Here is a 25860-nt window from a genome sequence, read left to right as displayed (position 1 = left end):
TTGCATGGACACTTACCTACCTATAATTAAAAAATAGTTCGTGTTGTTTCGCTTTTTTATTAATTAATCATGAGCCATGTAGCGTGACTTTAGTGCATGTCAAATTATAATTGAAAACAAAATGACTAAAATTGTTTTTTTTAAATTAAGGTAATTACTGTAAAACTATGATTAAACATTGTACAACTTTGAAAACGACCGGTCTTACTTTGTAAATGAAAATGGCGAAAAAAGTATTCGTTGATGGAAATTTTAAAATGTTACTAAAGCATTTTTGTATGGAAGGGACTGTGTTAGGGCTTAAGTATTTTTATTTGTATCCAGATAGAGTATCAAGGTAGGCTAACTTTTAGTGTAAGTCTGTTAAGGGAATTCGAGCGAAGCGTAGGATTCTAGCGATGCAGACAAATACTGACTACTTAGCTAAGGCAGATTTTACAAAAAATGTGCAAGATGCTGCCGCCAATTTTCCAATAATTAAATATTTTAAACCAAGCTTGTGTACATTTCGTTCACGTCATCGGTCAAAACAACTTTTCAAATAGATTATTAGATCTCGGTTTAGATACTTTTGACTCATAGTTATATCCGGTACAAAACAGAGTATCCAATATTTGACGCATCTTACAGTACCGAACTGTAACTATCTAACGAACACTATTCCTAAAATATAAATGAGTATGTTATCGTCCTAAGAATTTTAAGTTTACAGACTAGTGACAATAGTGCCTACTAATATTCTAAGAGGATGGTCCAAAAATACGTTGACAAAGAATTTTTAGGAATTAATATTCCTAAAAATTCTTTCTTCTTTATTTCTTTTAAAATAATTTTCATACTTACACGGTCGTGGCGCCATTGGCGCTACGCTTCATAGAGGCAAAACGACAAAGTCTCGTGATTAGCGCTGAATTTATATTAGGTTAAAAAGTACCTAATTAAAAATTAAGACACATGACTTGATACACAAACACAAGTTAAAATTATCTAAAATAGTATCTATTAGTGTTATTGAACCAACCTCTAGATACTTTTTAGCAATGTTGTTTCAACATTTACTTCACAGATGCTTCTGGGCGGTAACACTGATACTCATAGTGATGTTCGCGTGTTGCTTGACATGGTTGCTATACGGCCGCTTCAACGAGATGCCGACTCGCATCACCATCGAGAACCAATATCAGTCCCTCGACGACCTTCCGTTCCCGGCCATCACCATCTGCTCGCCCAACCAGATGACACTGAGCTCTATGAGACACTTCAACAAAACCTTGATGTGAGTACAATTTAGTAATAAACGAGACGCCGACTCACATCACCATCGAGAACCAATATCAGTCCCTCGACACCCTGCCGTTCCCGGCCATCACCATCTGCTCGCCCAACCAGATGACACTGAGCTCTATGAGACACTTCAACAAAACCTTGATGTGAGTCTACCATTTACATTTAGTAATAAACGAGATGCCGACCCGCATCACCATCGAGAACCAATATCAGTCTCTCGATGATCTGCCGTTCCCGGCCATCACCATCTGCTCGCCCAACCAGATGACACTGAGCTCTATGAGACACTTCAACGAAACCTTGATGTGAGTCTACCATTTAGTAATAAACGAGATGCCGACCCGCATCACCATCGAGAACCAATATCAGTCCCTCGACACCCTGCCGTTCCCGGCCATCACCATCTGCTCGCCCAACCAGATGACACTGAGCTCTATGAGACACTTCAACGAAACCTTGATGTGAGTCTACCATTTAGTAATAAACGAGATGCCGACCCGCATCACCATCGAGAACGAGTATCAGTCCCTCGATGATCTGCCGTTCCCGGCCATCACCATCTGCTCGCCCAACCAGATGACCCTGAGCTCTATGAGACACTTCAACAAAACCTTGATGTGAGTCTACCATTAGTAATAAACGAGATGCCGACTCGCATCACCATCGAGAACCAGTACCAGTCCCTAGATGATATTCCGTTCCCGGCCATCACCATCTGCTCGCCCAACCAGATGACCCTGAGCTCTATGAGACACTTCAACAAAACCTTGATGTGAGTCTACCATTTAGTAATAAAAGAGATGCACATGTGCATCAGCATCGATAACCAGTACGAGCCCCCTGGCGGCAACCTGCGGTCCATCACCAACACCATCTGCTCCCCTAAGCAAAAGCCTGAGCTCTATGAGGCATTTCAAGAAGACCTTGATGTGAGTTATGCTCATCATTGGAATTGCTTCTGAAAATGCGTAAGTAATTTTATTTTTGATCGAGCGCCTCGATTCAATCGTTATAATAACATATCGAGCTACGTTCGGAGAAGGACCTGAGGCTCTACCGCGAAAATCGAAATTTCTTTATCTGCCTCTCTATCGCTCGAATATGCATGAGCGATAGAAAGGCAGATAACGAAATTTCGATATTCGTGTTTCGCGGTAGGCCCTCTAAACTGCATCTTAAACACAATACCACCCTATATAAGTAAGTAGGTACCTACATAAGGTTCGGTAAACGAGATGGTCTGATGTTGTGAAGAGGGTGGTTGCCGGTTGGCGGCAACATGCAGTGCGTGACCCATATGGCCTATGATCGCACACTGTAGAGACGTAGCATACATGGTCGTGATCCTCAGCAATGAGAGACCGAGGAAGAAGAAGAAGAGAAGGAACTATTAGTGCTCGACATGCTGATGCCCAATGGATGACACCTTGCTGTCAGTGCTGTCACCTCTATTGACAATGACTTAAGATTCAAGATGACATATGTATATGTACTGGGACCGCGTCGAGCACCAGTACGTTTACCTTATATGACTTTTGTATTTGTAAACATGACAATACTTTTCTCTAGCGATGGCAACACTACAGTGAACCTGAAGAAAGCCCTCCCCCAACTGCTGGGTTACTATTCGAGTGTCCCGGTTATTGACGACGAGGAATTGTGGCGCCTTCAGCGGCTCATTGACGAAAACCGATACACAGTAAGTATTGCTCTTAGGTGGTACTAGTGCTCGACATGCTAATGCCCAATAGATGACACCCTTTTTTTAAGAGGGGAAATGCTTTACGCGGGTCAAACAGATCACTGTGTTATGTCTTTCCTGTAGACATACAAATAAAAGGAGGACCTTTTCACGTGGATAAGGGTTAAATAAGAAAATTAACCTTTATAGCCCTTAACTCTTGTGTATGTCTACAGGAAAGACATAACGCAGTGATCTGTTTGACCCACGTGCATACCACCCGGCGCGGGGACGGGCCGGGATGGTTATGTGGCACTCCCTGTTATGGGCCAATGAGACCCCAGGTTTACCCACTAAAACCCCTCTGTTGCCGCCTCGCTGCTATACGGCGAGGTCCCAGGAACGCCGAAGTACTCTTCCGCAACCTCGCCAGCGAATAGATGACACCTTGCTGTCACCTCTATTGACAATGACTTAAGTTTCAAGATGACATGTACTGGGACCTGGGACCGCGTCGAGCACCAGCAGTCCACCTTACCTATCAATATAAAAATATACTACAGAACAATAAAAACGGATACCTGGGCCATTTTATTTAGAGTCGCACCAAGAAAAGTCTGTAGCGGATTTGATAGCCCACGCAGTGTAAGTGTTATTTATACGTTATGATTTCATAGAAGTTTGACGTTTAAAATGACACTTGCACTGCGTGGGCTATCAAAATCGCTGCAGACTATTCACGGTCTGACTTTAAAGTTGTCCCCTACACTTTTTTTTCAAATCTGGGATTTTTTATGTTATTTCTACTCAGAATCATGAGCGCTTTTGATCCTAATAGGAGAAAAAAAGTGTCCCATAATTTCCATACAAATTTCGATCTTTCCATTCCGTGACTGCCATACAAAGTTTATGAAAAATGATAACGGAATGGGAATAAAAACCTTGGGACACTTTTTTTCTCCTATTAGGATAGAAAGAGCTCGTGATTCTGAGTAGAAATAACATAAAATTTCACAAATTTAAAAAAAAGTGTACGGGGACAACTTTAAATAAATGGCCCACCTATATACTTTCCTTACAGTTATAAAAATACTTCTTACAATATTGGTTATTCATTTCCAATTCCAAATTAATTATTTGTTATTATTATTCAATAGGTGTCAGGGATGACTCACGCTAGACCGACATGTCATTTTCTATGACAGCTGACCGGTGATCTAGTGAGTGCTTTCCGCCGGTAGCTCCGGCCCGGCCCGGTCTAGCGTGACTCAACCAAGTCTACTTTGCCGTTAAGCGTGATATATATGTCCCTGTTACATATTATCATCAAGCAACACGTAACTTAAGTTAAAGTTGAATTAAGAACAGCCGGAGCTGGAGGACAGTCTCCGTACTTTGTCTCCGTATTAATCCGTATATCTGGCAGAGAACAGGATTTAATATACTGGACATTTAATGATATGTTTGACAGACGCGTGAAAACCTCACTTACCTGACTACTAACCTACTCTATTAAAATTCATTTATCCATATGTTCAAGGTACCTGAGGTAATGGGACTAATGCCCCAAAGCTGTGAGAATTTTCTGAAGCGATGCATCTTCAAGCGGAAGAGGCGTCCGTGCAGCGAGCTGTTCCGTCCCATCCTGACCAGGCAGGGGCTGTGCTGCGCGTTCAACAGCGTCTACTCGTTCAAAGATAAAAGACGGCAAGTATCTTCTTACTCCTTGTGGTGGGTAAAACCCTGAAGCTGTAACCCATATGTTCAAGGTACCTGAGGTAATGGGACTAATGCCCCAAAGCTGTGAGAATTTTCTGAAGCGATGCATCTTCAAGCGGAAGAGGCGCCCGTGCAGCGAGCTGTTCCGTCCCATCCTGACCAGGCAGGGGCTGTGCTGCGCGTTCAACAGCGTCTACTCGTTCAAAGACAAAAGACGGCAAGTATCTTCGAACTCCTTGTGGTAGGTAAAACCCTGAAGTTGTAACACATATGTTTAAGGTACCTGAGGTAATGGGACTAATGCCCCAAAGCTGTGAGAAGTTCCTGAAACTCTGCATCTTCAAGCGGAAGAGGCGCCCGTGCAGCGAGCTGTTCCGTCCCATCCTGTACAGGCAGGGGCTGTGCTGCGCGTTCAACAGCGTCTACTCGTTCAAATATAAAAGACGGCAAGTATCTTCTTACTCCTTGTGGTAGGTAAAACCCTGAAGCTGTAACCCATATGTTCAAGGTACCTGAGGTAATGGGACTAATGCCCCAAAGCTGTGAGAATTTTCTGAAGCTATGCATCTTCAAGCGGAAGAGGCGCCCGTGCAGCGAGCTGTTCCGTCCCATCCTGTACAGGCAGGGGCTGTGCTGCGCGTTCAACAGCGTCTACTCGTTCAAAGATAAAAGACGGCAAGTATCTTCGTACTCCTTGAGGTAGTTAATACATTTAATCAATAGGTACTTTATTGTGTAAGTGTCCTGAATAAATTTATTTTCTTTCTTTCATATACTTCGATTTCCTTTCTAATTTCATCTACAATCGTCAATGAATATTAAGGTCAGGTGGGGTAACATGAACATAGTTCATTTAAGTTTCATGCCAATGTTCCTGTCCCCCTTGCCCCCTGGTGTTCCTTCTACCCCACCTGTCCCTACTGACAATGTCGACGTTAACAATAGCAAAGGTTCCGGGCAAGTCTTTAGTGTTCATAAAAAAGCATCTCGGGTATTTGTAGGCAGGCCCCTGCAGGATCGAGGCCCCGGGCGACTACCCTGCCCACCGCGCCAACCTTTAAGGCCGCCGCTGCATGCTTAAGGGCCACCCCACACTATTATTAATAGCGTCTTTTGAGCGTCGGCGTCTAGTCCGCGCTATGGAAAATAGCGTCGCTGCGCAGTTGCGCCAAATTTGCGTCGAGCAGCAGCCATAGATTTGACTAGACGCCGACGCTCGGGAATCTCGGAAGCGGCTAGTGTAGTCTCTCTAACATTTACAAGAAATTGTCCAGAAATGAAAGAGATCCACAATTCAAGCCGCACATGGCGACCACGGGGGGCATCTACGACGGACTGCGAGTCGTGGTGGACTACGAGCCGGAGGACGCCTTGCCGAGGACCTTGTTCCACGTCGGCGCTATCAGGGTAATACGATCTTAAGAAATTATATTTTTAATACGAGCTCATTAGAGATCATAAACGTTTTCTGTGACTTCGAAGTTAGGGAAAATTTTGGAAATGTTGGAATAGTTCTCGGTCTCAGAATTTCACAGGAAAGGGAAATTTAATTTTAGAAGTGGGAACTTTCAATCCTCATCCCCATACAAAATTTTCCATGTGAAAATATCGCAATTTACAGTGATGAAAATATAACTGCAGTTCGTAATGATGGTCCAAAGACCACTGGTGGTCCCAGGGATCTCCTGAGGTGGGCCTCAATGAATAGAACAACTCTTTGCTCAATTTATTCGATATAGTCTTAACTTCCAAACAGTTGGTGGTCCCTGGCGAAAAATAATTTAGTCGAGTGGTTTCTTATCAGTGTCATTAAAATAGGTTAAAAACATCACTAGCGTAGAATGAAGATTTACGTGTTAAAAACTATGCTATCCTAACTAACTATGCTCTATTCATCCCCGAGACATATCAAATGTTATTTTATCTATTAAAGCGATTCGGCGGTTTAAGCGCAAAGAGGTAACAGACCGAGTTATACTTTTGGATTTATATTACTAAGCGCCACCCGGGGTTAACCGGTTAACCCAGTGTCAAATTATACTGGTAACCATGGAAACTTCAGGTTTAACCGGTTAACCCCGGACCAGTGAATGGTGCAATTGGCCCTAAGTAGGGATGATAAGGCAAAAACATGTTAAGCAAAACAAAAATCCTCCAGGTAATGTTTACGGACTGGACCGAGTTCCCTGCTGATGACGAGACTAACCTGGTATATCCGCGCGTTGAGGCCTTCCTCACCATCAGAGGGACCTACACCTACTGCTCGGAAGAGGTCACCAGCCTGCCTCCTAATAGGTACGCATCTGTAATGACTTTCTACTAGAGATCAACCTCGTGTACCCATGAATTGAAGAGGTAAAGATGTAGTGCATAATTATTTTCCATCGTATTATCACGGAAACTTACGAACGTGTCTTGCTATTTCAGTCAGTCTCGGTAAAAAAAGTACTGACATTGACTGAACTAGCATGACAAATACGAACGTTTGCGAGAAAATACAATGGAAAACAATTATGCACTACATCTGTAACCACTGTAGGAAGATTACCTCCCCGGAGGTATAGAATCGTCTTCCAACCTTAGTAAGCGCTTGGATGCCCAAATAGATCTTTATTTTTTTAATCCGATTCAACCTCACCGAGACACAAGTTTGTGCGTTTACCGCTCTAAAAAAACCATTTACAGTGGGGATAATTATTTTGCTAAAAACTTACCTGGCAGCCTAGCCAAGCAAAGAGAATTAAGTCTTGTCTATGGCCAAGGTGACAATCGCTTGAGTGCGCTTCGCCAGCGCATTGCTTTGTGTCTCTCTATCGCTCTTCTATATTAGATTAGTATGACAGTTGTGTTTCGTTCGCCACGGACCGTTAGCGATTGGCATTTGTCTACGGGGCCTGCTAATCTTCTTTCCACCTAGTCGCGAATGCCTCTTCGAGCACGAGCGGCTGCTGCAATCGTTCGTGGATTACCACAACTCCGACTGCGACCACTTGTGCTACATCCGAGCCGTGGAGACGCACTGCCATTGCAAGCCTGTGTACGTGCCGCATGTGGGCACACAGAAGTCCTGTGACGTCACTAAGATACGATGCATCAGCAAGGTCCCAGGTACCTAATTGGTTCTATTGGTTCATCCTTGGCCCTCACCATGTCATGAGTGTTTTGCATATATTCCAAAAATTTGCATAAATTCGTTAAATAAATCGATGTCGTCAATGCTAAAAGGTACCACAATTACTTACCTTCTCATTTAGCTCTCATGAAGCTTCGAGCTATCAGTATGTTAAGATGCATTTCTTAACATACTGATAGCTCGAAGCTAATTTATTTATTTACAGCCCAAAAATACTAGTGTCTACTGGAAGGGAAGACGCGGTGTAGGAATGTAAAATAATAAGAAGGGTCTAAGATCTATAAACTTAAGTACCTAGTCGAGGATAAGAAGCCCATGAGTGCAGCGCAGAACCAGCTTCCATATGTCCAGCAGTGGGCGTCCATCGGCTAAATAAAAACATTTCATGCGCTGCACCTTCAAGGCTACTTAAGAAGACCACACAAAATAACACGTTACTGAACTATGCCTTAAAGATAAGTAGCTCCCGCTAGAACGGTCCGTATCCGGCCCGAGGCCTCTGACACTTTAGAAAGCATCACGTGATTACTGATCACCCATTATAGAAAACGAAATGCCGGACGCCTTGGCCCGGACCTGAACCGTTCTAGCGTGAGTCATCCTTAACTGTTTTAAAATGTTGTTTACTGTGCAGACCTGTCAAACGAGGACGGCAGCATGGACTGCAACTGTCCGAGAGACTGCGTATCCAGGATGTATACCGTTGATCTAAGCCTCGGCAACCTCAGAGCGCTGCCCCACATGGTTTACAACCCTTAGTGAGTATTTATGTACTTAATTTTACTTCATAAGTATTTGACAATACATAATTTGAAAACCGATTTCTATTTTTGACGTGCAGACGTCCCGGACCCCGACCTTGGTCCAGTCCGAGTTGTCCGATCGTGTGGAAGGTCATTAGTGAAAGCGAGAAAGAGATATGCTGACCGGACCAAGGTATCCCTCCGGTACGCCCGTATGTTAGCTACAGCCTTTATTATGATGAAACTCAACGTAAAGCCGCCTGTTTCATGATACGCCTAGAAATTTCATGATCTGGCGGCTTTTACGGCCGCCGACATTCATAATTTTATAGTTTTATTCAAAGCAAGCTCCTATATATAAGCACTGCTACATCTTGGGGCCTATCTTTATAGGTACCTACTTCCCATCTGATAAGACACGGCTCAATTGCCAGTTTGAACAGAAATGATTGCTAATAAAGATGTGTTTCCTCTAGTTCTGAAATCCAGTTCAACGAGAGCACGACCATCCTGCAGTTCTTCTTTCCTACCTCCGTGTATGTGAAGAAGAAACAAGAAACTGTTATGTCGCTAATTAGTTTGGTTTGTGAGTATTTTTATCACATATCATACACTTTAGTACTACCTAAATTGTTTAAATAAGTTGGAGGGAGGCATGAGCTATCCATCGCGTAACGATTTAAGTAACTACCTGTTAGGGGCCTAGACAAGCTGACAATCGTACATCTACAATACGCTAAACGAAAAATAAATGCATAAATGTATCGGGATGACAGATGCTCACAGAACAAAACCTTAATAAAATGGATTAAAGAAAATAATTGTATGAGATTTTGGAGACACTTTTTTCTCGTATCGAAAGAGATTGCGATTCTGAGTGGAAATAATATAAAAATTCTAAACTTTAAAATTCAAGTTCTGGGTACTTTAAACAGAAATGCCCTAATATGTTAAGTAAAAATTTCAGGTACACTGTTAAATTACTTAATGAAATATTCAATTAATCAATATAATTATTAAGTAAGTTTACTCTAAGTATACTAAATTGGTAACAATTTTACCACAATAAATTTCGATATCACTGGTAGCAGTGCCCACTACCTGTAATGAACATGTCCCATCCCTACGCTTACACGTGTCAGCGCGCCATGTTTGAAACGACCAATCGCAACGCCGTGAGCACCCCTCCCGCACCTCACAGTTTGGTGATGGCTACAAATATAATGACCACCAAAAAATACATTGGTACCCTAAATAAAAAAATCATGCTTACCAAAAAAAATTACTGAACACCAAAAAAATAAGACCTAAAAATACAAAAGTACCACCATTTTAATTGCGACTGCACTTCAAATTGCATTCAAATACCAAATATATTGAATGATCACCAAAAATCATTAATGATCACCAAATCTTGAAGACCAAATTAATGCGATATTTTCACCTAAATAAACCACTATGATTACCAAAAAATGTATACATATTACCAAATAAACTGATGCCATAATTACTAGCCCCTCCCGCTCAACCCCCCGTACCCCGCACCGCATACCTACCTTACCTAATCTACTTTTCTAGTAGCATTTCGTTATGCTACTACTGCTACTAGAAAAGTAAGTCAAACTGCTATCAGTTAAGTGGGTTAGGTTAGCACTGCGACCCTTACAGAAACGAAATGGTACTAGAAAAGTAGGTCAGGTTAGGTTTGAACTGCGACCTTTACAGAAACGAAATGCTACTATAAAAGTGGGTTAGGTTAGGTTAGAACTACGATCCTCACAGAACCGAAATGCTACTAAAAAAGTGGGCTAGGTTAAGTTTCAACTGCTACCCATACAGATACGAAATGCTACTAGTAAAGTGGGTTAGGTTAGGTTTGAACTGCGACCCATACAGAAACGAAATGCTACTAGAAAAGTGGGTTAGGTTGGCTATTCTATTAAAGCAAATGACTCCAAAATAATCATTCTTCTAGAAACGAAATGCTACTAGAAAAGTGGGTTAGGTTAGGTTTGAACTGCGACCCTTACAGAAACGAAATGCTACTAGAAAAGTGGGTTAGGTTAGGTTAGAACTGCGACTGTAACAGAAATAAAATGCTACTAGAAAAAGGTGACCAAGTGGATTAATTAATTTAATAGGATAACGATAATTATATTAAATATTTGCACATTTTTAATTAAAATTTGGTTACAATTGTGGTGGTCATTTACTATTTTTGGGTTTACAATGATTATTTCGGAGTCATTTGCTTAAATATGATATCAAGATTTAAAAATTTGGTTATAATTTTACATTAAAATGGAGTTCTAATTTTGGTGGTCATTTACTATTTTTGGGTTTACAATGATTATTTTGGTGTCATTTTCTTTAATAGGATAGCAAGATGTAAAAATTTGGTTATCATTTCACATTAAAATGGGGTTTGAAATTTGGTAATCATTTAGTATTTTTGGGTTAATAATGATTAGTTTGGTGTCATTTCCTTTAAAAGGATAGTAAAGTGTAATAAAATTGGTAATCATTTCACATTAAAATGGTGTTATAATTTTGGTGATCATTCATTATTTTAGGGTGGTAAAATAGATTTTTTTGGTATTAAATTTTACTAAATCTGGTGATCAGTTAAATAGCAGCCTTTGGTGATTTGCGTAGGGAACAAAATGGCCAATATTAGGTTTCTAGAGGCGGTGTTCTGTGGTCTGTGCAGATACTAAACTAGTACGAAAAGTCACGTGATATTATTGACGTTTTCTATCAACGATTGTCATATTGGCCTACTAATTATCGTAGGTTATTCTACCGATTTCTATCGATCGGGTGTATATGTATATAATATTATCCATAATTCATCAAATCATCACAATCAGAACTTATATTGCAGTACCCTAAGCCCCCATTCGCACGACAGCTTTTTCAACGCGCGTTAAAAAAAGCGCTTGAATCTGGGCTAAAACCGCGAAAATCTAAGTTCGCAAATTGCGGGCATTTTTGTCTGTCACTCTAATTACGCCTTTATTGGAGTAAAAGAGAAAGATTCCCGCAATTTGCGAATTTCGGTTTTTGCGGTAGCCCCCCTGTCCGCACTCTAAATTCGATTTAACGACCAAGGCTTAGGCTTAGGCGTAGTCGAAAATCTAACAACGCTTGATAAAAAGCGCCACCGCTGTCAATCAATCAATCAATCAATCAATCGTTTATTGATAACAAGCGTTACACCCCAACTAACATTAGGCGCTAAATATAAGGGTTAAAAGAGTTCTACATAAGCGTTTGTTTACTCCAGAGGTTCTATTGATGTTCTAAAAATAGGAGTTATAGCCGGCTATAACTCCCTAATACCCCCGGATTGGGCACATTTTTTATCACCTTGGATTGTAAAACGGCGCTACAATAGAGAAATAAGAGGTATAAGAGCGCTAAATTAGTGCTGTAATAGCGTTGATTAAGTACTTAGGATTTAAAAGGGTGCCAAATAAGCGACTACTAACTATTTGAGTAGTAGTGTAGGGCCATATAGATGATACTTTGAGCTTTAGATGGTATATAAGCATTCAAAGTCAATATTTGTAACACTCAAGAAGGTAATTGCGCATTTTTTCCTTAGCCCTATCTGTTTTGGTTGCAATGTTTCCATTTTGTATTATTATTCGCAAACTTGCACTGTGGCAGCTTGAAGTGAAATGTAATGGCGGATAAATAAAAGCAAATAATTATTTTAGTTCACTGATGCCGGCGTTATCTGCGGATTTATGATGGCGAAATTAATTACACTGTCAATAACTATATGTATTACTAACAAAATTTTAAAGGTCCTCTGATCCTTTGCATATTTATCTGAATATAATATTTTATTACTTGTGGTCTACCGTATTTTATTTTCGAAAAATTGCACAATATACGTGAAATCCGGTTTTAAATATAACAATACTAGCATTAAGCCAATATTGAGTAAAAGTATCGATTTTTATTAAGTATTTACGTTCTAATTAATAGTTTTTGTTTTGCTTATTGATTCATCGGTCATCTCAACATGGCGCTATAGGCTTAGGTTGCAAGTAAGACTCTATTAACAGTATAAGATGTACTAAGGTATTGAATAACGCTCGTCTGCGACTAAATGATCTATAATAGTGACTCGTAACTTCTCTTTTCGACTGTAAGTGATACAAGAGAGTTAAGTAGCGATTGCGATACATGGAGCTATAAAAGACTTTTTATCGCCTGTTTAGAATCTTAAGTGAAAATTGCAGCTGCTTATTACTCATATAGATGCTAAGGTGGTAGAATTAACTTTGAGCTATAATACTAGCTGCTTAAGATGCATTATAGCGGCCAAATCGGTTACTGTGGATCTTAAAGCTATACATGGACCTCTTAAAGACCTTGATATCACCAGAGCCTGTAAGTTTAGAATATGTAGCTATTCTACAGCCGTTCTATCTCTTTAGGTGATAAAATAAGTGCTAAGTGTCGCCTAATTGTTTGTTGGGACGTCATTTAACATTTTCTGTTTGGCACACTTTACATTCCAATAAAGATTACAATTATAAATATAAATATGTCGTCATACATTTAGAAATTAAATTACATTAAACTAAATTTAAATTATTAGGTATCATTAAATTATAAAATATAAAAATTAATAATGTCACAGGCATTTGGAATATTACGTTAGTCTATTCGATTTATAAATTCATCTACTGAGTAAAAAGCTTTCTCTATTAAGTACTCCTTGAGCTTGGTTATAAATATGGTGTCTGACATTTCAACTAGTTTTAGGTCATTGGGCAATCGGTTGTAGATTTTGGGACCTATATACCACACACATTGCTCTGATTTTTTCAGTCTGTGTCTATTTGGGAGAATATTATATCCATGACGATAGTTTGGACCACGCATTCTGAATTCCCCGAGATTCCTACGAACAACTTTTGCCACTTCTAATATATACAGACCTGCGGGCTCAGCACGGTTCCATTTTTATCGACTATCACTATGCGCGTCCCTTTCGCACTTACATACTTGTTAGAACGTGACAGGCATGGCGACAAGGGATAAAAACGCGACCGTGCTACGCCGCCTGGAATGGTTATGATTCTCAATCTCCGAAAAAGGTTACGGGCAGGCGTATCCCAGGGCACCCTAGCCATTATCCTAATTACTCTTTTTTGGAGTATAAACACCCTTTGTCTATCTGCCGCCTGTCCCCACATGTCAATACCATAAGCGATGATTGACTGGAAATACGCAAAGTAAGCATTTCTTACACAATCATTGTCCAGCATTTTTGTTAGGCGTGATATTGCGAAGCACGCTTTTCCCAATCTTTTGCATAGTTCGTCAATGTGGTCACTCCACTTTAAACCAGAGTCCAGAACGAAACCCAGATATTTTGCCTTATCTACCCTAGGAACGGCAATGTTATCCAACTCAATCTTAAGTGTTTGTAGTGGCATACCCCTAAGATTGATTTGAATTACATTAGTCTTGTCTAGATTAAGTTGCATTCCATTCACAGTAAACCAATTCTTTACATCTATAAGTAAGTAATTCACTTTAGACTGTAATTCCGTAAAATTGGTCCCAGAAACAACAAAAGCACTATCATCCGCATACGCTATTAGTTAGTTGACCATGAGTTGTGCATGATGATAAATCATTAACTAATGTTATGAACAAGTAATTGCCAATAACGGATCCTTGAGGGACAGAAGTGGCGTCTAGTGACTGGTAACCAGATTTTCCTTTATTACCGTCAATATCTATTACACAGGATTGTTTCCTATTGCTTAGAAATGATTCAAATAGTTTTAAGAAAGTCCCACGAATGCCATAGTGATACAACTTTTTCAAAATAAGTGCATGGTCAACAAGGTCGAATGCTTTCGAAAGGTCGCATAATACGACTGCAACTTTGCTCCCTGACTCTTGTTTGTCAAAGATTGTTTTAATTAGTTTTCTAGTTGCATCCACCGTTGATTTATGAGTTTGATACGCATGCTGCTCCTTAGCTAATATACCCCTATTGATGAAATGCTTTATAAGTCTGTGGGCGAGACCTAACTCAAAAATCTTTGATAATGCCGGTATGATCGATATGGATCGGTAGTTCTTAAATTCAGATTTGTCTCCTTTGCCCTTATATACTGGTACGACTTTAATATTTTTTAACGTTTCAGGATAAGACCCATTTTTTAAGCATAGGTTTATATTATGACATAGTACGTCTATAAACGACGGAGGCATTTGGCGTAGGATACTCTACTACTACTGTCGTGTGAATAAATATAAATAAATACACATGTATCCATTTGTGTCATTCAAACGCTTTTTTAACGCGCGTTGTAAAAGCGCCCGTGGAATGGGGGCTTAAAGGCTTCTACAGACGTTGCGTCAAATGGCATGCGATTGTAGATAATTGCCGGCTAAATATCAACCAAAGACATATGTAACTACTATCTATTCTCTTTGATATCAACGAATCAATCGATTGATCAAATGCCGCAATGTATTGTAAATCGCATGCGATTATCGGTGACGTTTGTAGAGGCCATTCCTTTTAAGGAGGGACATTTTGTTTCGTAGTTGGTCTATCCCAAAGAGTATAGGTAGTAAATTATATTAGGTCTATGCGTATGTGTGTATAGCCCGCTCCAATGATACTCGTGCGCGAATCGCGGCGCGAAGCCTTAACCCATAGGATGTGGAGCGGGCTTAACCCATAGGATGTTTCAGCCATGAATCTAGGATATACCTGGATCTGGCATGAGTGGTGGGGGTAACTGACAGAACGGGATAGTCTTATGTATCTTTCAGTAGGAGTAGCAGCGAAAGAACTATTATTGTTTGTCCTTGTCACAGTCTCACATTTTATTTGTTCCCCACCTTTTTTTAGTATGGATAATGGTGGGCAACAAATGAATTCGACCAATCACAGTGTCGCATTTGCGTATGTTTTGTCCCTCACAGAGGCACGCGTATACCACTTCTATACGATCCTACCTTCTATGGTTTCAGCAAACCTCGGCGGTATATTCGGCCTCTGTATGGGCGTGAGCGCGGTGAGCTTGATGGAGATGCTATTCTACACGCGCAAGGCTGTCGAGAATTATCTTAGGAAGAGGCTGCGGCGCGCCGTGGAAGACCAGATGCGACAATACAGGGGCCGTCATTATTGAACGAAATTTTTATAACTTTCAACACCGTACTTCACATACAATACCACTACTCGCACGCCGTGATTATGGACTCGAGTGAGCCACAAATAATCGATTTAGACAGCTAAATTGGATGGCACCACTTATTTTTTAGTAGGTAGGTATCTATAGATTATCAAACGTGTATGACTTCTTTGCACTGTGTGTTCATAACATTTAATCACATGTAATAAACGGTATAATATTTATGTTATTGTAATTCCCGTCACCTTATTTGTTTGTGTTGGGTTATTCCCACTAGTTAACACCAAGTTGTTACCACTGGTGTTCGGCAGAAGTGGTGACTTCCCTATAAAGCAGTGAAGGTCCTCTTCAATGTTAATCATCTGGCATTTATCATCCTAAGGCCCACCATACAAGAAAATTGACAATGGAATATGAAATCAATAATGTAGGCAATATGGTTGAATTTAATTTGTTTTGAAATAGAACTAAAGAATAAATATGTAACTCTATTACCTGGTTAATTGTTACTCTGTTAAATGGTTTAAATTATACTGAAGTACTACGGGTAAGGCCGTGGGGCTTAGGGTGGTATTCCACCTATCCAAATTCTTTGTCCAATGTGTATTGCGTCTCACATTTGGCTTGAATGAGAGAGTGAGACGCAGTGACATTGGACCAGTGAAATACCACCCTTAGGAGGATATGTGTAGTTGCCTAACTTTTACCATAGAGAAATATAGTAAGACAAGAGTGCTCACTCCATACATCAGTTTAGTAGTAGTAGTAGTAGTTTAGTAGTAGTAGTTTTGGTACAAAAAAGACTATTATTTTCATAGTCGACATCTAACTAGTCTTATGTTGTTGAGCATTAGACTTTCCGGTCGGTGCTTCATCTATTGTCAAGTAGCAGTACTGATAATTCCGCTATTCGATGCTTTTTTTTTTATGTTAGGGGACATCTTAGGGGCTGTCCATAAATTACGTCATCGATTTTTGACGATTTTGACCCCCCCCTCCTATCATCATCCAAAAATCATGCTTCAAATGACCCCATTTCCTCCTACTTCATGCTACCGTCATCCGATGTCCAGACCCCCCCCCCCCCTAATTTGAAATGACGTAATTTATGAATAGCCCCTTACACAGATCAAACCTAGCCCCAAACTAAGCAAAGCTTGTACTATGGGTACTAGGCGACGATATACATACTTGTATAGATAAATACATACTTATATACATAGAAAACAACCATGACTCAGGAACAAATATTAGTGTTCATCACACAAATAAATGCCCTTACTGGGATTCGAACCCAGGACCATCGGCTTAGCAGACAGGGTCACTATCCACTAGGCCAGACCGGTCGTCATATTTAGATGCTAGATGTCGAATATGAAAATAATAGTATTTTTTGTACCAAAACTGATGTATGGTGTGAGCAATCTATGTATTTTTTTCTCTATGCTTTTACGTAACTATGTATAAACTATACATTAAATAACGAAAGGAGGTAGGGTAATAGAATTATATTCAAATAATAAAAGCCCAATTTCAGGTGTATGTAAACAAATTTATATTTTCTGATTTACATATATATTTCACTACATCTGGCTAGATTTTTCAAATAATTTGTATCAAATATATTGCTTTGCTAATTTTCTTGAAAAAATACAAAAGTATTCTACAATTGCCTTTAGAAAATAGTTCTAGAAAAAATTACATCTCTCTTATACAACTATTATGCGTACTATATGTCGAATGCTATTTATTTTCAAATAGAAATGTCGGCAGATATTCGCTAGCGCTAGTTTCGGGTATACAGTCACGATCATAAATATTTATACACCTTAATTACAAAGACGTAAGGTTCAAAACTGTATAAATATTTACTGTCGTGTCGGAGCAAACTAAATAAATACTTGGCGCGACTCCGTCTCCTAATACTTTTACGTAAACAGCGTCTAACCTAACTTACGATAACAATAAAATCAATATTTGGCTTAGATTGTAATTAAAACTACGATAAAGCACGTAAAAGTAATAATTTGGTCTAAGTTATGCATATTATAATAATTGTTAAGTGCCTTTAATCTAATTATTGCCTTAAACTATCATATTTTATTCCAGTGGTCTTTATCGGTACGATATATCGACCCATGCCCAATTGAACTCCCAAAAAAAACAGGTTTCAAAAGATAACCTCAAAAAAGTGGTTACTTTTGTTTGAAACGTCACATTTCTAACTCTATTTTCACAATAAGTAGGGGCTCAACTCAACGCAACAAATCGTTACAAAAACATTTTTATTTCCACAACAACCATTTAAACATGACATGAAGGTCGCACAACCAGCGAGCCGATCAGAGGGCCTACCGCGAACTACGTTCAACGTGTTGCCTCTCTGTCGCACTTGTAAATTCGTACGTAAGTATGACAGGGAGTCAACACGTCGAACGTTCGCGGTAGACACTCAGAAACTAACGATCCTCATTACAGCCCAATTCCGACGACAGGTGACACGTACGATAATTTGCTTACATACACTGGAAATTGGACTGTGATGGGTTTAAAAAAAGAAAAGAATGATGGCATGAGTCAAATACAAAATATAAACACAGGTGTTATTGCAAACTCATTAATTATGTGATGTAGCATAACACGTACACACACTGAAGAAAATTCGCTCGTAATAAGTATAAAATATGGTTGATTTTACTGTGGAAAGGCCGCATGTATGCGAGTTTGCTATAAAGCCTGTGTCACAAGTCCCCGGGACAACCTATCACTGGACATATCACAAATGCCTTAAAATACTCTACACTACCAGAACCTAAACAATGGAACGGTAAACGTTACACCAATATTGAGCTAACTTACATACAATATATTAATCTTTAAGTAGTATTGCTGTTAGTTTTATGGTTAACTAAATATTTCGTAGTATGAGAGTAGAGCGATGGCACGAGATTTTATTATGACAAGATGCTTCGAGGATTAAAAATACAAGTTTGTGCCGAAATAAGGCCTGTCCAGGAGGGGGACATTTTTTCACCAACCTGATTAAATTGTCCGATCCAATCAGGGTGCGGACTCAAACGCCAATTTGGCTCGCCGAATTCGACCGCCCGTGCGTCCGCCGATGCGAAAAATTGTCCCCGTCTGGACAGGCCTATAACCAACGTGTAAAAGAGATCTTTTACGTGAACTTACAATATAATCGCACCATCTAGCCTAGCTAGATTTAAGCACAACTCGAAATCCCTGAAATGCTTCAAATAAAACTCTGTTTTATTTTAAATCACAATTCCTATATTCTGCGGAAATACAAGTCTATTTATAAAAATATTTTATATTTAGAATAACTCGTGAATTGACTCGAGAAGGCCGGGGCCGTACGCTAGAACTATACTATATAAATACAAAGCACATAGTGAGCAAGTAGATAGGTGCTCCGTGTGGAGCGATCGCCGGCGACAGCCGAATATTTGCACTTTTCGATGTTTAAAAAAGTAAATAAACCTACATGACTAGGCCACAGATACAAGATTACATTCGGCCAATTTTTTTAACAATCCGTTTACCTTTTTTAAACACCATAAAGTACTCATAATAAATAGGACGTTACAAGTGAAAAAATAGGTTTATGAGTAGAAAGATAGAAGAATTACATAGAATAAATAAGTATTCCGGTCGAAACTCGAACGCGAACTTTGTTCGCGGCGTCTCACGCCGACCACCGCTCAAGGCGCAGTCCAGTGCGATATTCAAGTACTGTCGGACCTTTCTGCTTCCAATCGCAGTACCGTCCGTACCCCGATATTGTAAATGCTCTTTGACGTAGTATCTACTTGAAATTCATTCATATTCTTAAAACACGCGGAAAAATGGTCGCCGTTCCCTTAATTTGGCAGTGTCCAAAATACTGTACACAATCTTATATCCTCTTTTTGTATTTTTTTCTTAACCAGGATCATTGATACTGTTGAGCGCCGAAGTTTGAACTCACGGCCTTCCGTGATTTTTGCCAAATCAATTATTATTGACTTAGATCGATCGCTTTTAAAGTAAACATATAACGTAATTTCAAAATCGTTTAACCGCGCATTTAAAGTTTTGATGAACTTCAAGCACATCCAGAGCATCGCACATCCCACGGGGACGTCCTAGTAGTCGAGCTGGAAGCAGAACAGCTCCATGTCTCAGAGGCTGACGAGGCTCCCGTGGTCGGGGGAGACGCCGTCGGGCGCCACGCGCTGCTGCTGCGCGCAGGGGTGCGGGAGGGGGGGGCGGGTGGGGGAGGGCGTGGTGGAGGGGCAGCGCCAGGGGGTGCGGGTGCACGGGGGTGAGGCCGGTGCCGCCCTCCATGAGGCTGTCGAAGTTGAACGGTATGCCGTTGCTGGGTGTGCTGATCTCGATGCCGGCGATCTTGTTGCTGTTCGCGATCGCTTTGTTGTTGTGGATCTGCAAAGATGGAAATACATTATTAGTAAAATATATCACTACACCTTATAAAAAAGTCCCCCGCCGCGTCTGTCGGTTTGTGTGTATGTATGTTCGCGATAAACTCAAAAACTACTTCGACGGATACGGTTTTCACCTGTCAATAGAGTGATTTTTGAGGATGGTTTAGATGTATACCTAATTTCTTAAGGTTTTGTGTAACCCGTACAAAGCTGGGGCGGGTCGCAAATATAAATATAGTTTATAATGTAGATGTAATTTTTATCGTTCAGCGGCACGTCATCATGAACCTTATCGGAATGCACGAAGGTTGATATTGGGTTGTAGCCGCACGCGTCAGTTAACGTCTTAGGCGGTCTTGACTTGCTTTTCAACTCTGCCCTTAACACTCAAAAGCATTTTTTCTTTTTTATGTTAATCAAGTATTAGACCATCAATTAAATTAATGTCAAAACAATCAACTGTTCCTTCATAAATATAAGAGATGCAACGGATATTTGGCCGGATATTCGGCCTGACCATCGGCCGATTATCCAGGATTCGGTATCCGGTATCTAGGCCACTATCCGGTATCCGGCCGGATGTTAAAATAATAGCCGGATAAACCGGATACCGTATAGTAACCGATTATCCGGTCCATATTTATTAGAGATAAATATGGTAAATGTGCAGTGTGTTTGGTAAAGCGATGATAAATGACTGTGATTTTTGTAAGTGTTAACCGTAAAATTTTGAACATTTTCTAAATTTATAAGCCAATGTGTAGTGTTAGACCCAGTTACTAGCGACAATTAAAAACAAACAAATTCCATAAACGTGGCTCAAGCGTCGGTATATAATTATTAATTAATAATTTATTATTTCTTTCTTCTAAACATTGTCATAGATATCTAGGGACTGGCTTTCCGGGCAATAATAATGAGGCATGACAGGGGCCAGTACAGCGGTGTGACACCGCACAACGCGATTAGTTGATGAGTTCGCATCATGCGCGCGATTGGTTGGTCAGTTCGCATTACGCGCGCTATTGGTCGCAACTAGTTGCGTTAGACTGCACGATTGGCTGGAATTCGTGAGTAACACCGCTGAACTAGTACCATTTTTAGTGCTCGTAAGGCCCGTCCTTAGATGTTATACGTCAATGCTTCTAAACATTATTCGGAACGTCGTTCTAATGGAGTAACGAGAAACTGCTCCTAAAAAGTATCCAACGATAGAATAAATGTAATAACCCCTACACTCAACTAGTAACCCCTCAATTTCCAAACCAACCCCGAATAGTCTTATCCTGATTAAATACGAAATCTCTAGCCACAATAAAAGTAAATACGGGCCTAACGTCAACATCGAAAATCGCTATCAGTCTCTCTACCGATTGGACATAGAGCGATAGGGATAGATAACGATTTTCGATTTTAGGTAGGTCCTAAATCCTTATTCATAAACGTTTACTGAAGTTGACAAGCCGATAATAATCGTTTGTCCCTATCCGACATATTGGTATGATGGAAAGGGACAAACGATTATAATCGGCTTGTTAACTTTAGTAAACGTTTATCAATAAGGGTAAGTTTTAAGCTGTCACACAAAGCGGTACACTCGAGCCACGTGAGATGGCGCTAGTAGCGTGGGTGTATTGACCTGCGCGGGAGTGAGAAAGAGCGGCACCTGCAGGAAGTTGGGGCGAGAGGGCCGCACGGGGACGGGCGGCGTGTCCAGGGTGAGACCCATGGCCGGGCTGGCCGCCGACAACATTATCCTGGAACAAAAGAAGAAAGGTTAAAGGCCTGTGCACACCGGCTGCGTGTGCGTGACGTGCACCTGTGCGTGCGGCGTTGTAGTATACAGATCCTTATGAGAGACGGCACACCGCTTGCGTGACGTTTGCGTGTGCGGCTCCAACATGTTAGCGCACGTGCACATCACGCACACGCAAGCCGGTGTGCACAGGCCTTATTAAGGATGTCTAGAGGGCGCCACCGAAGTATGGCCAGGGGTGCGAAACTCCTGACTTCGGCCAAACTCGGCTCCGCTCGGCTCAGCATTGCTCCGAACAATTTTTAGGGTTCACACAACTTGACGTCCCTTTGCGTGCGCGACCACAGATAAGATAATGGCTTGAATTTTGACAACCCTAAATAGCCGAAAGGGATAGTCCCATATATTAGAAAGGGACAGCACAATTCGACCCTGAACCGCTGTTAAACTTCTGTTTTGTAGGAAGTTTCCTTTCTGTACGGTAGTACTATTATTTATTCTGTGGTATGGCATAAACAGAACGTATCCTTATACGCTTATCACACTGATACGGATATTATGGATCTGCGCGCCGCTCCGTGGTGTGAGCGAGACAGCGCTACGTATGTAGCGATAATTCGCTCGCACACCGGAGCGGCGTGCGGATCTGCTTACTATGTGAAAACCGTCTTAATGTCCTTGTCTTTTAATGCGTATTTTGTTGTACGTATTTTATAAGTTAGAAATTTGAGTAAGATAACATACCTATACCCAATAAAAACAACCCTCCTTTGTTTGATTGATTTTTTCTTCAAATCGTAATAACTGTATTTTTATGAATAGGTACTTGTAATAAATCGAATTTAATTCAATTTGAATGTGTTTATAAGAATATTGGTAGACTATTGTTTCGATTACTATACTATAAGAAATAACATATATCAGTCCTCGGAGACGTCAAGAATTCGACCTAGACTGATAACAAAGATAACAATGTTTGACACAACTTGATCGATGGAGTTTACACGTATCACGGCAGTCTCACCTTTTGTCCGGTGTCGGCGAGGTGAACATGACGTCATTGTCCAGCGCCAGCGAGGGGTCGTGCGCCGGATCTACCACCTCCTCCTTCACCCTAACCCCCTCTTCTATATACGGGTACTCCTCGAAGGGTTTCACGTCGGGAGGGCTAGGCGCGCGTCTCGCTAATTTACACGTCCTGAGATGCGTCTGAAGGATGGTCTGTAACTGGTCCTTATCGGCGTTTAACTTCCGGATTTCCTCTTGTAGCGCGTGCTTTTTCTCTTCAAGCTTGTCCGTTTCATCTTGGAGCTCATTAGTGTGATCGAGCCTGCGTTTTCTGCAGCGAGCGGCGGCCATTTTGTTGCGTTCGCGTCGGACCTTTCTCCTTTCCTCCTCCTCGGGGGAGATGTCCTGCGGCGCCTTGGTGGGGCGGCGGCCGCCCATGTTGCGGCGCTTGGGCGCGGGCCCGGGGCTGCAGCTGCTGTCGCTGGCGGAGAGCGGGCCCGGCGACACATGCAGCGCCGTCGTCGGGCCCGGGTCGCAGTAGCCCCCCTGATTCAGGATGCCTGGAATGGAGGGAGGATTTTATTAGATATGCGAAGAGAAGACGTTTTATGTAGCCGGTTATTAATTTCGTGGCTTGTTTATGTGTGGGTCAACATGAGAAATAAAAGTGACGCAACGATGCAACCCAATAACAGACCGCCAAATTAGTCTACGGCGTGGTGATAGTTGTTATCAGGTTATCACGGTTTTTCCGCGCTACTCGCTCAGGTCACCTTTTGATAACTTAGATAATCGTTTAATTTTGACGATCGAATATATTTCTGCCCACGATGCTTTTAATCCTATAATGGACCCAAGTTTGTCGGTATCTAGTTTGTGATGAGGTACAGTCATCAGCAATAGTATCTTACACAACTAGGGCCGCAAAAATATATGACGCGCTCTTATTGCGCTCCAAATAAGAACGTGTCACATATTTTTGCGGCCCTAGTTGTGTAAGATACTATTGCTGATGACTGTACCAGGGAGCCATAAGAAGTAAGAAGTAAAACCTACCGTAGCTGTTGGCGTGCGTGACTGACGGCGGCACGAACCCGGCGTGGTTGGCCTGCTCGCTATGACAGTTGCTCAGCTCGATGTAGGTCTGCTCGAAATTGCGCAGCTGCGTGGGCGTGATGGTCGCCGTTGTGCGGGTTGGTACCCCCGATTGGAGGCCCTCGAGGTTAGCCAACTGGAAAGAAGGAGAAGACGAGATAAGCAACGGTTTTTTTGACATATTCTAGTAAATAACTAAGACAGAAACACTAAATAGGTACTTCAATCTGGGTGGCCTAGTGGTTATGGTGGAGATCACTTTTTCTTTCGTTTATTAGATCTATTTCAGTTAATATTTAGGTCGCTCATTTAACCGACGTGACAATATGTCTTCCATTCGTGATCGTCGTGTGTCCATGTCGCATGTCGTCCATTCCATGACTGCCCGATACTACGATAGATACTGTAGCTTGTCGATCCAGCAATGTACCTAATATAGTGCAGTGACAGTCAGTCACCTGTTACCTGTCACGTAGGCTTTGCTTACCGACTGCAAGTTAAAGTAGGCGAAACTAAAACGTTTATGACACGATTCCTGCACCTGACAAAACCTGCGTTGCGGTTTTTGAATTATGAATTATTTATTTTTTAATTAAATACATGTGATACTTACATCACAATATAGCAGAGACTACTGTGCTTTACTATAGCGACTCCATAAAGACAATAGCTGTAATATAGCTGTAAAGGATAATAAATAAATAAATAAATATTTTCCTGGTCATCTACACTTCTACAGGAAGTTTATGTTATTTAATACACAATATAGGTACTTACGTAGTCAATTTATTTTGACTAGCGAGAATGTTTCAAAAAACAAGGAATAAGGAAATCAAATTTTCCTAGGGTTTCATTAGTACGGTTTCCCGTAACATTAATTTAGGTTAGTTACAAGCCATATATATCCTTCCTTAACACTAAAATTACAAATAACAGATGCATTTAGTACAACAGGCTCGATAAAGGCAAAGTTAAGACGACAATTAATTATAAAGTAGGTTTGTTTACTTAGGTCTTAGACTGTTATAGTAATAGTGGCCCATATAGAACAAGTTATTCGGTGCAATTCGAAACTTTTGTCCCCGATAACTGTTTGTGGTGTTGTGAAATTATTATACAATGTTTATTTATTGTTTTATTTGGCCGCAGTTGCTTCCACATTCCGATCTCAACGTGTTATTGTAACAAATAACAATAAACTTAAACAGATTTATATATTTTCATTTTCAACTATATGTTATTGTAGCTATTATAATATCAGCACTTTTAGAACTTTAGTTTTCAAACTAGCGATCCGCCTCGGCTTCGCACGGGTTAACAAATTATACACCTAAACCTTCCTCAAGAATCACTCTATTTATAGGTAGTAGTTTTTGAGTTTATCGCAAACAAACATACAAACAGACAGACGCGGCGGGGGACTTTGTTTTGTAAGGTGTAGTGATGTAGGCAGAGATTCTACGATATAAAATCGTTTATACATAGGTCCATTTCGCAATATTTCAAAATACACACCTACGTCAAAGAAATGTGACATTTCTCTGTTTTCCAAAAGGCATACAAAGTAAATAGCGAACCTAAATCTGTGGATGACATATGCTTTAAACTTCGGGGTTAAATATACACATGACCTGTGCCTCAAAAACCACGGGGGCGATATAGAAAACATTCCTTCGATAATAGCGTGCTAAGTACTTCGTAGCGTTCATTAACTACGCTGAAAGCTGACTATAAATCACTCCGCCAGATCTCTAAGTACGATAAACAAAACAATCTTTGCCACTAAACTGTATAAAGAGGCATCTTTTA

At 40.7% G+C, this 25860-nt stretch overlaps 2 protein-coding genes and 1 long non-coding RNA gene across 3 annotated transcripts in view; 1 reads left to right on the top strand and 2 right to left on the bottom strand.

Annotated features, from left to right (window-relative positions):
* The first annotated feature begins 163 nt into the window (after positions 1-163).
* On the top strand, positions 164-15744 carry LOC134799641 (uncharacterized). The gene is made up of 12 exons (XM_063772079.1): positions 164-337; positions 1067-1276; positions 2857-2986; positions 4738-4928; positions 4999-5137; positions 5196-5366; positions 5951-6094; positions 6846-6982; positions 7605-7795; positions 8455-8578; positions 9040-9149; positions 15584-15744. The coding sequence occupies exons 1-12, from the start codon at positions 216-218 to the stop codon at positions 15742-15744; spliced, it is 1830 nt and encodes a 609-aa protein (XP_063628149.1). The 5' UTR covers positions 164-215.
* Positions 15745-17278: 1534 nt separating this feature from the next.
* The window catches only part of LOC134799388 (uncharacterized), a 232755-nt gene continuing 224173 nt past the window's right edge, over positions 17279-25860 (bottom strand). The window contains exon 2 of the long non-coding RNA XR_010145398.1: positions 17279-18108. This is a non-coding gene — a long non-coding RNA (uncharacterized LOC134799388). The remainder of the gene's footprint in view (positions 18109-25860) is intronic.
* Positions 17279-25860, bottom strand: part of LOC134799342 (transcription factor kayak) — a 48486-nt gene continuing 39904 nt past the window's right edge. The window contains 5 exon segments of the mRNA XM_063771746.1: positions 17279-20006; positions 20008-20190; positions 21832-21949; positions 22973-23516; positions 24013-24187. Of these exon segments, the coding sequence (XP_063627816.1) occupies positions 19929-20006; positions 20008-20190; positions 21832-21949; positions 22973-23516; positions 24013-24187 (1098 nt within the window). The 3' untranslated portion in view covers positions 17279-19928.

This window comes from Cydia splendana, chromosome 18 (assembly GCF_910591565.1).
Source record: "Cydia splendana chromosome 18, ilCydSple1.2, whole genome shotgun sequence".
NCBI classification, from domain to species: Eukaryota; Metazoa; Arthropoda; class Insecta; order Lepidoptera; family Tortricidae; genus Cydia; species Cydia splendana.
This window is presented reverse-complemented; position numbering and strand designations above follow the sequence as displayed.